The sequence below is a fragment of the Pezoporus wallicus genome, unplaced genomic scaffold (genome assembly GCF_028554395.1).
Source record: "Pezoporus wallicus isolate ANWC-B61680 ecotype Strahan unplaced genomic scaffold, APGP_CSIRO_Pwel_v1 contig_229, whole genome shotgun sequence".
NCBI lineage: Eukaryota > Metazoa > Chordata > Aves > Psittaciformes > Psittacidae > Pezoporus > Pezoporus wallicus.
In genome coordinates, this window is record NW_026638360.1 from 1,555,653 (window position 1) to 1,569,472 (window position 13,820).

At 38.3% G+C, this 13,820-nt stretch overlaps 1 protein-coding gene across 3 annotated transcripts in view; it reads left to right on the top strand.

Moving 5' to 3' along the window:
- The window catches only part of CADM2 (cell adhesion molecule 2), a 625,008-nt gene that overhangs the window by 573,113 nt on the left and 38,075 nt on the right, over positions 1–13,820 (top strand). For 2 of the 3 annotated variants that reach the window (XM_057410463.1, XM_057410464.1), the window contains one exon: positions 6,484–6,603. The exons of the other annotated variant lie outside the window; for it this stretch is intronic. In XM_057410463.1, the coding sequence (XP_057266446.1) occupies positions 6,484–6,603 (120 nt within the window). The remainder of the gene's footprint in view (positions 1–6,483; positions 6,604–13,820) is intronic. 3 annotated transcript variants of the gene reach the window in all.

A 13,820-nucleotide genomic window follows, 5' to 3' on the forward strand; every position in this document is an offset into this window, starting at 1 on the left:
GGTCATGTTTTGCTAGCTGGAAAATTCTGTTGTGTGAAGGGGGGAGGCTCAAGAGGAAGGCTGGGGGCTGCCACCAGTCACCATGCTTTGCTTGTTAGAGTCACCAGGGAAAGTGGCAGAAATGGGTTTTATCTAAATATCCCTCACTGGCTGCCTGCCTGAGCCAGGGCCCCACAGCACTGCGTGAGAGCTGGCCTGAGCCTGGGCAGCCACACCGTGGGAGGCAAGGGCAGCCAGTCCTTGCTCTCAGCTCTCCTTTAACATTCCCTTCCTACTGCATTAAGGCACTTCCTTCCCATTGCTGCTTTCTTGTCACATTACTGAGAGCCACAGCTCCTTGTTTTCTACTGGCTTACACACCTGAGTAAAGTCTGACCTGACTTTACTGATGGAAAATCAGCCTTTCACGCACCCATAGTCTTTGTTGGTCCTGCTGTTGTGTGGTGCACAAAATAGATGAGATATTCAATAGAGGAGTTGTTTCAAGACAATTGAAGGCAGTCAACTTTTTCTTCATATTTCAATGTCAAATGAGATGCATAATCAGAAATAAGTTGCTACTGCACCCTGTTTTTTTCATATTCATCACATTTTTTATTTTGTCATATCCAATTCTGCAGTTAGAGCATGTGTTGTAAAATGTGCCATGATGTGATACCAGGTCCTTACTGTAAAGGATGAACTTTTAAGTGAATTGGGATGACACCATGCTGCCAATGCTAATATTGAAATGGGCTTTGTTCTTTTGAGTTTCAGTCTCAACTTTCTAAGGGTAGAATTTGGGCGAGGGATGTGTAGATACAAATTTTTTGCTTGGCTCTTTGAAAATAGAAGGAAACATTGTCTTTTTTGTTGTAATTTTTAATACTTCATCCTCCTTCATTTGCTACTGAAACCTATTGCTTTTGAAATAGGAAAAAAAGCACCACGAAACTGTGAAACTTTCTATAGGAAGAGAGAATTGTTATTCTTCATGGTTCCTAAATTAGGAAAAAAGTGCAATGAGATCAAAATCCTAGTATCATTTAACACTTGATTTTTTTCCCTCTGCCCTGACTGTGCAATCAAACTATGTATATTCAAACCTTAATGAACTTTCCAACATAGAATCATAGAATAATTAGGGTTGGAAAGAACCTTAAGATCATCTAGTTCCAATCCCCTTGCCATGGGCAGGGACACCTCACACCATGTCCCCCAAGGTTCTGTCCAACCTGGCCATTTTCTAACATGTCATATCATCTACAGGCCCATTAAATGTCTTAGAATCATGAGACTCTGTGAATTTATTTTCTTTTCTTTCTAAGCTGCCTGGCCATTTTGGCCCAGCTGTGTTTCTTGCATTATGAACTCATCCACCACAAGTCTCTAATGGTTTTAACTGAGGGTCTAGAGCTACATGGAGCTTTCATTAAAAGGGTTTGGATATTTTTTAATGACATCTGATTTGTTAGCAAAAATGTCAAGCACATAGTTGCCATTTCAGAGTTTCATAAATCTGACTCAATTAGTAAAAAGAACCCCTTGACCTCATGTCCGTGAGCCTTAGTCTAAGTGCTAAGGAGCTATTGGCACATGATATTCAAGTCGAATGATCCTTTTGTTCAGTTCCATTTTCTTGGAGCAAGGCTAAATGTGCAGCTCCCTTTGAATTTAAAACCTTGCTAAATTATTTAGTACTACATGCCACAAACTGATTAAATTTTGCACAGAGTAGTGAGATTGTTTCCCAGGTAGGTCATCACTCAGTTCAGTTTACCACTTAAAATTTCTTTCATTCTCAGTCAAAATACAGCAAGGGCCATCCATCATTATCACGTTGTCCTTTAATTTTTCTGTCAGCCTTTGTCAAGCTTGAAACAAAAGCCTTTACATTTTTATCAACTGCAGCTATTGTTACCCGACTTGTGCTCAGTCATTTCGGAATATCTGTTGTGTTTTTACCAAACAAGTCAAATATTTGCAATAGGTCAGATCTATCTTTCACATAAGCCAGCTAAACCAAACAGAACCATTTCTCATTTCTTTGGAAATGGAGAGTAAAAATGCAAATGCTTAGGGCCAAATCGGCAGTGAGAGTAAATTTTCCAGGCTCCCTGCACTTAAATGGATGAATGTCTTCTGCCTTAGTAAGAAGAATGTGGTGTCAATTCAAGAAAGAAGGAGAGGCGAACAGGAAATTTTGATCAGGCAGGGCTTGTCAGTGTTTTGAAATGATCTTGTACCTGCTATTCCGCCACCCATAAACGGGTTACATCTGTGCCTCTGCTAAAGAGCAGCCTCCAGACCTAGCCAAGCATTACATGCTCCTCCTTTATCCACTGTCCACTCGCGATCAGCCATCAGATTACCTGCTGTCTGCCTTCACCTTGCCAGTGCTTGGTGGCATGCTAACAGACAGTAGTGGCCATGAGGAATGCCTTTCTGGAACCTTCTGCCATACTTGTTTCTGCACCCTGAACTGTGACATCACGTCTGGTCCTCACTGAAAAGAGAGTTCTTGGCTGAGCGTTTGTATATCAGCTCAGACCGACCTCCCCGCCCCGTGCCACTAGAGAGAGCCTAGGAACCCATCTCTTTCATTGAAAATCCAATTCAGGTCTTACCTGTATAACTTGTGGGAACATAGCATGGAAAAGATTTGGGATGAAGTGTGACCCCTTTGCTATTTCCAACAACTCTTTTGGAAACAGTTCTCCGTGCATTGTTTGTATTTCAGAGGTTATGAAAGTGATGAAATGAATACCAACCTTAAGAACATTATTGAATTTTTGACTGAATCTTTGTCTGTCAGCAAAAGTTCATTTTTAGGAGTGAGGTTTCAAAATTAAAACTTTGACTTACAGGTATCTGAGCATGGCTTTTCTACCTTCTTTGGTTCCCCATCTGCAAAATAGAGCTATTTTCTGCTTCACAGGAGGCTAAGGATTAATACCTTAGTATTACTGAAATAGCAGCCTGGTGCATTGATCTGGGTATGGCTACTTGAATTAAAATTTCCACTCCACAAGGTCTCTTGCTCATAATGATCTTTGGTATTTAGCGGTGTGAGTGTCATAAACAAAAATTTGTTTTCATATGAATGTGTGCAACTAGGTTCAGAAATTGCAAGGCCAGAAAAGGAATGAAGTTTCACTCCAACACAGGTTTCTCGGGCAGAAGTCTGTAAATCCATTCTTTTAAGATCTTTCTTGAAAGAGAGCTCAAGAGGACAAGTCTATGTAGTCCCTTTTATAGCATGTCTGAGTGGCTGCCAACAGGGAGCTCTGTATAGTGTAACATATGCCTCACCAGTAGTTTGTAGGTGTGCCCTGTAGGAAAAATAGTGACCAAGAAGTCCTACAGGACAGCTGTAATTCCCTTTTCTGGCATGCAGATGAAACAACACACCCTCTTTTTAAAACACATTAATTCATATGTCTTAAGCAGAGCCTATGCTGTTGAGATCAGTTTATAATTGTAGTCTGTCTGATTTTGGGAACTGCCAAACCTGCTTACCTCCTAAACCTACATGAGAGAATGAAGGGCACTGCACATTACTGCTCTTTTTTGGAACATGCATATTCTGCATTCTGCATTCTGTTATGCAAAAGCATTTTCAAGGCAAAGACAAGTAAAGTTTTCATTAGAATCCGTAAATATTGGAAGAACTGATGAAGAGTCTGTCAAACTCTGTAGGACTGGAGTGCCCTATACATGTAAGTCTGTTGAATGTGTGGCTTGGTGCTTTTCAGAATGCTGATCTGTGCCTGAATTTGGGCTGTCTGAAACAGGATTTATGGATGGGATATGGTCCAAGACTTGTGAGCTGTTCTTCTTTACCTGTTGCACACTCTAATGTCACAAAAGAAATGCCTGGGCAGATGTGAACCAGGCATTTCCAGAGTCCGGGACAGACAGATTTCATTGCTTGAGCAGTGCAGTGCTCTTCAGGCTGTTGATTCCTGGTTGCTATCTTGTACTGTAGTCTTTGAGGGCAAGTAATTGTAATGCTGTGAGCAAAGCAGACCAACTGCAGTCATTTGCATGGTGAATTTTACCTTACTCTGCTAAGAAAGAAGCAAAGCCAAAGCTATTGATTGTATTTACATTTCTTTTGAGAACATACATGTTTCTTTGAGGCTTCTGACTAGCTGCCATTTTGATGTTTGGCATTAGGAGTTTGTGACTTTGACTGGGAAACTAATTTCTGTACAAGTTTAAATTTTTTTCTGGTCATATCAAGAATGATGAAATCTGTCACATCTGTTTTAAAACACTGATGTATCCTAGGTCTTGTTAAGTAGTCTGTTTCCTAGGTAGCCTTTCTTTTAAAATAAGAAATCCTGTTGGAAATACTTCAATCAGAAGAGAAACCAGAAAGCAGTGAACTTGTAAATTCACCAGTGACTCATTGAAGCTATTATGTGGTAAAGTAAGTAGACGGTGTGTTCACAGAATGGAAAGCACTGTCATAAACCATAACTGTACTTGCCAGTTGCAGTTAACTTGCCATTGCATGAAGTAAATGATATATTTAAGAAAGATAATTAATGGAACCATAGGTCACACTCATTAGGTTCTACGTACAAGACTGATTTGTCAAGCTTTCCTAATAAACAAGGCTTTGCTCTCCTCATGAAGTAGGTGAATTTTTTCTGTTTGATTTCATTTGCAGCAGATACCAGGGAAGCAGTTTCCCTTTATGAGAAGCAATTGCATAGATCAGTACATGTGACATGTATCTTTTTGACATGTTAATTTATTTCTAATGCTTGTTATACTCAGTTCTTTTTAATTATTGTGGTACTCACACTCCAGGTAATGTTACCATTTTTCCTGGTGATTAATGTGGCTACATGGTGGGTTTTTTTTAAGCCTGTTCCAATTTTTCTATTTTGGGATTATTTTGTACTGAGAAACAGATTAAATATCAGTATACAGCAATTGAAAGAGGGATCTCATGCCGTTTTCTGATGGCTTCGAAAATCCCCCAGGTATAGATTGCACAGAAAATAGTGCGGGCGTTTTTCAAAACCAGAGGAATACAGAAAATTGTAGGTGACTCAGATGTTAACCGACAAGGAGACTTTTAAAGTGGCAAAATAATCTGTCATCCAATATGCAAATAAGGTAAGCATGCTAATTTGAAGCCTTGAGAGTAATGCTCAACTCAAGGACCCTGTGTCTGAAATGTGTTCTGTAGGACCCAACACTGTAAAGCTCATGAGCTACTTCAGCTTCCATTGATTTCAGTCAGAATTGATGGTACTCAGAGACCAATTGCATTTCTTTCCACAGCAAGGGAAGACAGATCGTGGGTCCGATTTTTGCTCTTTTATTGCATTGAATAGCACCCTTCAGAAATATTTTCACTGAAATCAGTGTGGAATGAGTTAGTCACCATCCACTGCTGAGAAACTAGTCCTTTCCTTTTAAACCTACAGTATAAATAATCTGAAAAATGTCAGATACTTTTTATGTCCTTATGGAGGTGCTTTTCCCTAGTTCTCTTCGGGGCTTTTGTTTATTCTTTAAAACCTGCAATCACCTTATAAGCAAAGTGATACTGGTCTTTATGGCTTTTGGCAGTGTAATCAAAACATTTTCAATCTGTACATCTGGTTATGTTCTGCTATGTACTGGAGCATTTTGCAACAGACATTGTTTTTTCTGCAAAGAAAACGCTGCACACCGGAGCTTGTCATACCTGCACTTACCTGATCAAAAGCTGAAAGGGCTTTTAGGGTGCTGGTATCAGGGCTGTGCATTCCTTCTGACTCATTTGCAGGGAGGGGTTAAGAGTAGTATTATTGGCATTTCTGGTTTTTAGTTCTAAACTGGTTTAGAGAAATACTGATGTGTGTATTACGAATAAATTTTAAGCGTGAAGGATGACTGAAAGATGATTGTGCCTGCTACTTAGGGTAAAGATTTTGAAATATACTCTGCTCTGGATCTTAGCAGAAAACTGTGTCTTAAACAAATGTGTGGGAAGAAGAAAAGCAATCCGGAAAAAGCAGCTCTTATAGTTAGTAGCATTTTCTCCCCTTTTTCCTTCCATTGAGTCTGTCTGAAAGTGGGTGTTTTAACATACAGCCATTTCTCGTTAACATGTGTGTGTTTATTTTAGCATGATGGTGTTGTGTTTTATTCATCTCCCACTCTGACACAGCATGTTTCATCCGTATATGGTTTCTAGTGTATGAGACATTTAAAATGGCTCAGTGAAGAAATGGATTCTTGTCACTTAAAACAGTCACTCTCCAGATCTGTGGAAACTCGGTCATTTTAACAGTGTTTTAAATTCTTTATGCTCAAAAAATTGAGAGTGATATAATGTCAAGAATTTAAGGTACTCTGTTGTACCTGTATTAATTTGTGTTAATCATGTTTTAATTTAGTCATTTTCGACATACTTGTATTTACAAATTAAACCACTGTTATGGTTCTCTTTTGTTTGCATGATATGATTTTATTTTATATTTTTTTTCCACTCACCAGATGTTTTCAACACTTTGCTTCCCACTACTGTCATCCCCTCCCTTACCACTGCAACAGTCACAACCACTGTAGCCTTAACAACCAGCACAACCACATCGGCAACAGCCATCAGCACCAGAGGTACAGTATGTTTCTTTGTTATGGCCTGAAAAACACATTATAAATAGGAAATCAGAGGTTTGATTTTTAAAAAGGATAGAAATTGCTAAAGAGAAGGTTCAAGCACTTTAGTTCAGTATGTCTATTAAGTAGAATAATCCACAGGATGGTACATGGTTAAAAAAGATTTCATATGACCTTGAATAATTTCATTGCTCTAGCAGCATGTATGTGAACTTTGACAGGATCCTTAAATTATTTGTATACATTTGCATTTAATTTTTTTAAGGTTAGTAAATTAACTTTAGTGTGAAATGCAAGCAAGCTATTTTTAAATAAACATGACCTTTTAAGACTGGTTATTTTGGGTGCTAATGTTTAAAACAAGTTAGGTGTCTTGGCACTGGAATTACTGTTGATGCAATTTTGCTTGATGACAAAGAGGCATCACATTACATCATCCTTATTGGTCTTTTGTAATTTAAGGTATTCCTAACTTAGGTGTGTCTTTATTTCACCAGAACTAGAGTAAATGAGCTGAAATTTCTCACTCCCTCTCCCTGCCCCCTATCCTGTCAGGATTTTGTCAGCTTTTCAGATGTTTCTAGTGATACTTCGCCTTGTTACGAGCAAAATGTAAAGCTTAATTTTACTGTTGTATTCAGTGACTGATCAGATAACTGTTAAATGGCAAATATGTGTGTGTACTGTGTAGCTAGTAATCTCGCATGGTGAATGAAATGGGAGAAGGTTCCTATGGGGTCTGTTGAAGTCTTTCATTTTGTAAGGTTGAAGGAAATAATATTCCCTTACCATACTGCAAGTGTTCACATGATGGAGTATAATTATCCCAGGAAAGTTAAGGCAGAACTATGAAATGTTTTCTTTCTGGAAGCATTGTTACAAGTCAGATGTAGCTATGTGCCGCACTTGAGCTAAATGAAATTTCATTCTATAAAGTTTGTGATAGCATCAGATTACCCAAATTCTTCCTCCACTGGGCATTGGTATTTTAATACTGTGGCTTTCATATAATAATGTGTCATCAAACCTGAAGTTACATTTTTAAGCTTTAATATTACTTACAGTGTGAAAAAAAATATCATTTTTTTAGTGAGAAAGAGAGAGTGTTACAGTAGTCCTTTCCCTCCAGAAAAAAAAAGGTAGACTGTGGAAAACAACACGGTGCTTACAGGTCTGAGTAGCTGCAAGAGGACCATTTCCTTAAAACAAACAGAATGACAGGAATGATCATGTCTTTATAAGAGTGTTATGAGTCAAGCCAGCAGAAGCTTCCCAGCTTTCTGAGGGCTCTGATATTGGAAGGACAAAGTGCTTGGAGTGCCATATTGGTATTTGCTCTCCTTAATGAATTGTTTTCCTCTTCTTGGTATGTGGTTGTAACTAAACTGTGTGGTTGTTATGATTGTATACTTAGTATATTAATGTTATTAAGGCATTGTTTTACCTCTGAAGTGTGGTTTAGGACCTTATCTTCCTTTACTCTGAGTGTTCATTTTCATCATTTGTGTGCCTGGCAGCAAGACAAGGATCTGGAAAATCCTCTTCTAATCTTCAGCTTTTACATGTATGAGAATGAAATCTAATGCTATACCAACAAAGAGTTGCGGCTTTAAGAGAAAACCAAAGGAAATCTCGGTGAAGATCTTCAGTCACTAGAACGTGAGCACTCACTTTTCCCTGAAAAAGAAGTGAATGCAGCAAAATGGCTGAGAAGATGAAGCCACTTCAACCTCAAGGGCTGGTAGATGTGGTCTTTTGAGCAGATAATTTAAGAGATGCAGCTGTGTGGGAAGACTGTTTCTTGAAAAGTTTGTATTGAAAGGAAATTGCAGTCTATCCCAATACAGAGGAAAAGTAGGACACATGTTATAGACTAATGAAGCTGTCTAACAATCTAAGAAGTCAAAACCCACAAAAACTTGAAAACAAGAGAAGATTACTATAAGCATAAGTCATAGGGTATACCAGTGTGGAAGAAACAGGAAACCAGGCATAAAAGCAGAAACAACTAGATGCAACTAGCAAGGTGTGAGAAATTTAACAAAACAAAAGGGTTTAGAAATACATTAGATGTAACAAAATAAAGAAATGTAGTGATCCTATTTGTGAATGATAAGGAAAAGGGTGAAAGTAATTGGTGTTTTATCCAGCAATGGATGACACCTGGAGTGCAGTTTTCTAATAGGAGTGCCACACCGAAAGATGAGCTCAAATAGAGACAGATCAAAGAACAAGGACAGGGAATTTAAAAATCTGCTCTGTGAGGAAGCTGAAGGCACCAGTTCATTTTGTTTTGCTTTCAAAAGAGGAAAGTCAGTACGACTCTGATGAAGATTTATTTTCCAAGTTCAGTGGGGAGAATGAAACCAACTGAATTAGTGGCAAAGTTATTCAGTGAGGAAACTTTCTAAATTCAGGGAAGGCAGTGTTGCAGTGTAACTATTAAAGTTCAGAGTTTTCCTTCATCCTTGCTTTCTTTAAATATGCTTGATTCCCATAACAGAGGAAAATGGACAAGATGCTTTCCTTAGGTCTCTTCCTCTTCTTTCTTGGACTCATAAATAAATAATGTTCAAAAACTTCCAGTGAATGTTGTGAAAGCAGTCCTGAAATACTAGACCGAACCTTATCTAGATTGTCAGAGCACCTACATACTAGAGGTATAAATGGCATGAAACCTATTTTGGATAGGATTAGATTTTCAGTAGTACCTGTTTCAACTCAGCAGAAAGTACCACATCAACATATTTTCCTTTGACACTTCTGCTTCTTATTCCATATGAACTAGTATATAAGGACATAAAGTTGAGAAGATATTCATAGTCTAGAGGAGGACCATGAAGACTGTCAGAAGACTGGAGCACCTCTCCTATGAAGACAGACTGAGAGGGTTGGGGTTGTTCAGCCTGGAGAAGAGAAGACTCTAGGAAGAGCTTATTGCAGCTTTCCAGTACCTAAAGGGGGGTACAAGAAAGCTGGAGAGGGACTTTTCGCAAAAGCATGTGGTGACAGGACAAGGGGAATGGTTTTAAACTGAGAGAGGGAAGGTTTAGTTTAGATATTAGGAAGAAGGTGTCCCTGCCTATGACAGGGGGACTGGAACTAGATGATCTCTGAGATCTATATTATATTTTTAACCTTCAAAACATTTTTGTTATTGTTATTGGAAGCAGCATTTCTCTTTATCTTACTTAATTGGATTTTGTTTGACCGTAAAGAAACAGAAGTTTGCCCCAGATCATAGAGTATTTCATACTATTTAATACTGTCTTTGAACTGGATTTACAATAATTGATATAACACTCTTGCTGGATGATGTCACTAATTCTATTATAAAATTATGACTTGATACTTACAAAAAACTACAAGTAAATTTTACAAGACATACACAATTTTTACATAGTCACCTTGATATGTTACTCCATATCCAGTCACAAGAGGTATCTTTGCAGGAATATGATACAGGATATAAAGAGCCCAGAGAGTCTGTAAATCTAAAGCATTTTACATTATGATGATTGTACCTTATTACCAAAAACCTGAATTAATGGGACAAAATTCTCCAAGCCATTATCAGTTAGTTTTGAAACTGTGTATCCCATCCCTGTCTTAATTTGCATGACATTTAGTAAGCAACATGAAAAAATACTGATTGAGTTGGATGACAGCATGATTCGTAAACATGTTGTTTAGTAAACATGTTGTTTAGTCAAACTTTTCACTTTCTCAGACAAATGTATGCTTGCTTTTGTGCTCACTCCTTCAGGAATTCATTATTCTTTTACTGGTACATTACCTACTAACTCAAAAAAATCTAAACACAATTTGATGCCAGTAAGGAGTATTGCCCTTTATATTTTTGTCAGGAGTATCTTAAAGCCTAATAACCATGATGAGGAATGTATGACAAAATGAGAGTTAAATGTATGAGGAGAAACAATTCTAGAGACTACTGAAAAAATAATTATACACTGTATGAGTAGTTTCCATTCTAGCAGATTTCTGTAGTGTTATTTGTAAAAGCTGTGCATGGATCCATACTGGTATTCTTTTTTGTGACTGGGAAGAGGCACAAGAGGATTGTGGATTTGCTCCTGGTAGTGAAACAAGGGATGACTCCCTTGGAGAAATTCTTTGATCGCATAAGGTTAATTTAGATGATTCTATACCAATCCTTCCAAGTCCTGTAGGTGGAAAGGAAGTGTGATTAGCAGTCTAGGAGAAGCCACCTGAAGTTAGAACAGCTCTGTGTTTCTGCATTCACAAAGGAGAAAAGCTGGTGCACAGCAATGTACATGAAGCCCTCCCACAGGCTGGCACTGTGTTCGTCACTCAGACCCGCACCCTGAGATTTAAGTGTAAATCTTTTTCCTGTCAAGAAAAAAAGAAAAAGTCAAAGAATAAAACTTTGTAATTTTGATTTATTCTTATTAAAGATTGAAATCTCACCACCACCACCCCAAATAAGTACATAAGTAACATTGCAACAATATCCCAAACACAAAAGGTAGATTCATTCAGTTCAGTTGCACATATCAGGGTGATTCAGTCTCAGCTGACTCACTTATGTAATGACTGTGCCAGAATGTTCAAAGCTTTATATAGCAATGCCTAAAAGCATCTCCAAAAGTCATTGTGTATAGCAGAGAAATGATGCTGCTCCCAGGCAGCTGCACTGTGAAGTTCAAGAGTTTGTCAGGGTGACCACAAAGCCAATGAATGTACACGTTCATATATGAAAGAAATCCCTGCTTTATTATAATCCACTTTGCTTTTATTGTTTTCGGTGCTGGTATAAAGGAAAGATTGCTTAAATAAGAGCTGTAGAGCTACATTAAGAAGAGTTCACAGTGGACTAAGAAAGGGTTTGAGGATGCAGTCATTCTGAAAACAATTGTGATTTTAATTTAAGTGTGACTATTTCTGCTTAATAGCATAAATTTCAACCATCTTATCTAAAACGTTGTATTACTTTTTCTCCCATTTTTACTTTGGAGTTTGGGGGGGGGGGGAAGAAAAAGACTAGAATATCTGTCTCATTATAGGCAGTTTAAATGCAGAAACTCTTCGACAGTACTGCTAGTCCTCAGGGTTTTTTTCCTATGAAAAAAATGTTAAGCATTACCAGTTCTGTCCTTGTGATTTAATTTTTCTTTCGCTTAATCTGATTAACATAACTTGGCACTTTCAGATATTGACAGAGAAAGAAACAACAAAGCAAGGAAAAGCTGTGGAGTATGTGAGGGACAGGGGAGATAAGGGGAGACATCTTAAATGTAGTTGTGAATGTTTATTTTCATCCAACTCTGATAAAGAAAAAATGATCGTTCTCTAACGTTAAAAGCATTTTGGTATGATAGCATGCTAACAGCTAGTTGGTTTATATACCATTTTATAGCTGTAGCACTGACATAAAATCTAATTTGCGTCTGGTTTAGTGAAACCAGGTGAGAAAAAGTACAACTTTCTGGGGTTTATTTCTTCTTTTTCATCTTGCCCTCTTTTACAGTAATCTTCTCCTGGTTTATCCACCTTCTAGATTTCTCAGGAGGCCAAAAATTTGAGGTTCAAACCAACACTTCTTTAGATTATGTTTTTCCCACCAGACATAAAAGTAAGCCTTTAGCACCCATCTTGCAAGAACTGACATCTCTTGATTTTATATTGACTTCTTTCTTTACCTTTATTTTTCATTCTGCTTGTTTCCCAGCTGTTTTGAAGGTGTGCTAATAAATCATGGTAAACCTAAGTTAGACCACGATGAAATCCCAAACCTATTTTACAAGTCTCTTTCCCTAAGTCTTGAAGCCTCCAGCACTGTCTCTGGTCAGAGCTATCTGTTAGCCAGGTGAAATATTCACAGGCTGCAGCTTGGTGGTAGTTGGGGAACCTTCCCTAGCCAGTGTCTGCAACAAGCTGACAGGCCAGGAATATAAAGCTCCCTTCCGCTCCTTGGCATTTGTATTGGCTAAATAAAGGAGACCAGGAAGAGAAATGTTGCCCAGTTTCCCAAGGTTCACTGTTAGCTGACAGGTGTGCAGGGGAGACGCAGAAGTGCAGTACTGTGGGCTCTCTGCTACCAAGGGCTCCAATATTAGATAAAAAACACCACAGCTGTGTTTGTGTATGGCCTCATCCCATCAGCAGGCATGTGGCTCCTTGGACCAAATCCTAGGCTTTTAGGCAAGCAGGGGGACAAACCTGGAGCAGAGAGCAAACATACCCAGAGAGCAGAAAGCAGATTGTCAAGATTTGAGAGTTGTTGCTTTAGGATCAAGGAGAATTTTTTATACCAAAATAGACCTGTCATGGTGAGATTCAAACATGATGTTTATGGAGACATGGGGAAATTAGAACCCAGATTTTAAGGAAAAAAGGAAAAGAAATATTAGGCAGTTCTGTGCCTCCTCTCTTCTCCTGTGGTACTTGCACAATGCACAAGCACTATGTCATGCACATGGGAATCTGGAATACTTTTGCCCAACATGAGCAAGAAAGGTGAATTGTTACTAGTTCTGTCTGTCTGTAGATTCCTGAGTTTCTTCTGACTCCTCCAGTCTGAACAGCTCATTTGGTTTCACTTGTTTATGTCTCTTGCTAATTTCCACAGTTTCTGGAAAGAGAAAAACAATAGGTTTAAATCAGTTACCATTTTGCCAGTTTTTTTGTCAAGAAACTATTCTTCTAATGTCTACCTACCCAGTTCTCATCTGTCTGTGCCTTCTCTGGCTCCTCATGTGTTGAACAGGACTTGAATTTTCTGAAGTTCTACAAGTATGTTTTCAAGATGCTTAGTAGTCCACAGTGCCCATTTTAGGGGAAACAGAGTATTTGTTGCTTTCCCTAAGCAACATTTAATTAGGGTTTCATCCCACTAGTCTGGCTTGGTGGCACAATTAATGCTGCAAATTCTCAAAGCTCACAAAATTAAGATCAACAGAGGAGATTGTAGCCTCTGTTCTAAATCGAAGAACTTTTTGGTTTTTAGGTCTGATACGTACACAGCCAGGAAAACCTTCTTATAATATCATGAAAGTGCCTTTTGTCATGAAAGTGGCTTTTGAGAATGTTTGTGCAGTGGATCATGTACCCAGATTTCATAGATGCCAAAGAAATAAAATCAGAAGTCCTCAGGTGTTTCTTTTATCCTTTAACCTCGTGGTATAAGGTATCTCCCTATAGCAAATAAAAACCAACCCCAAACTCAACCAGTT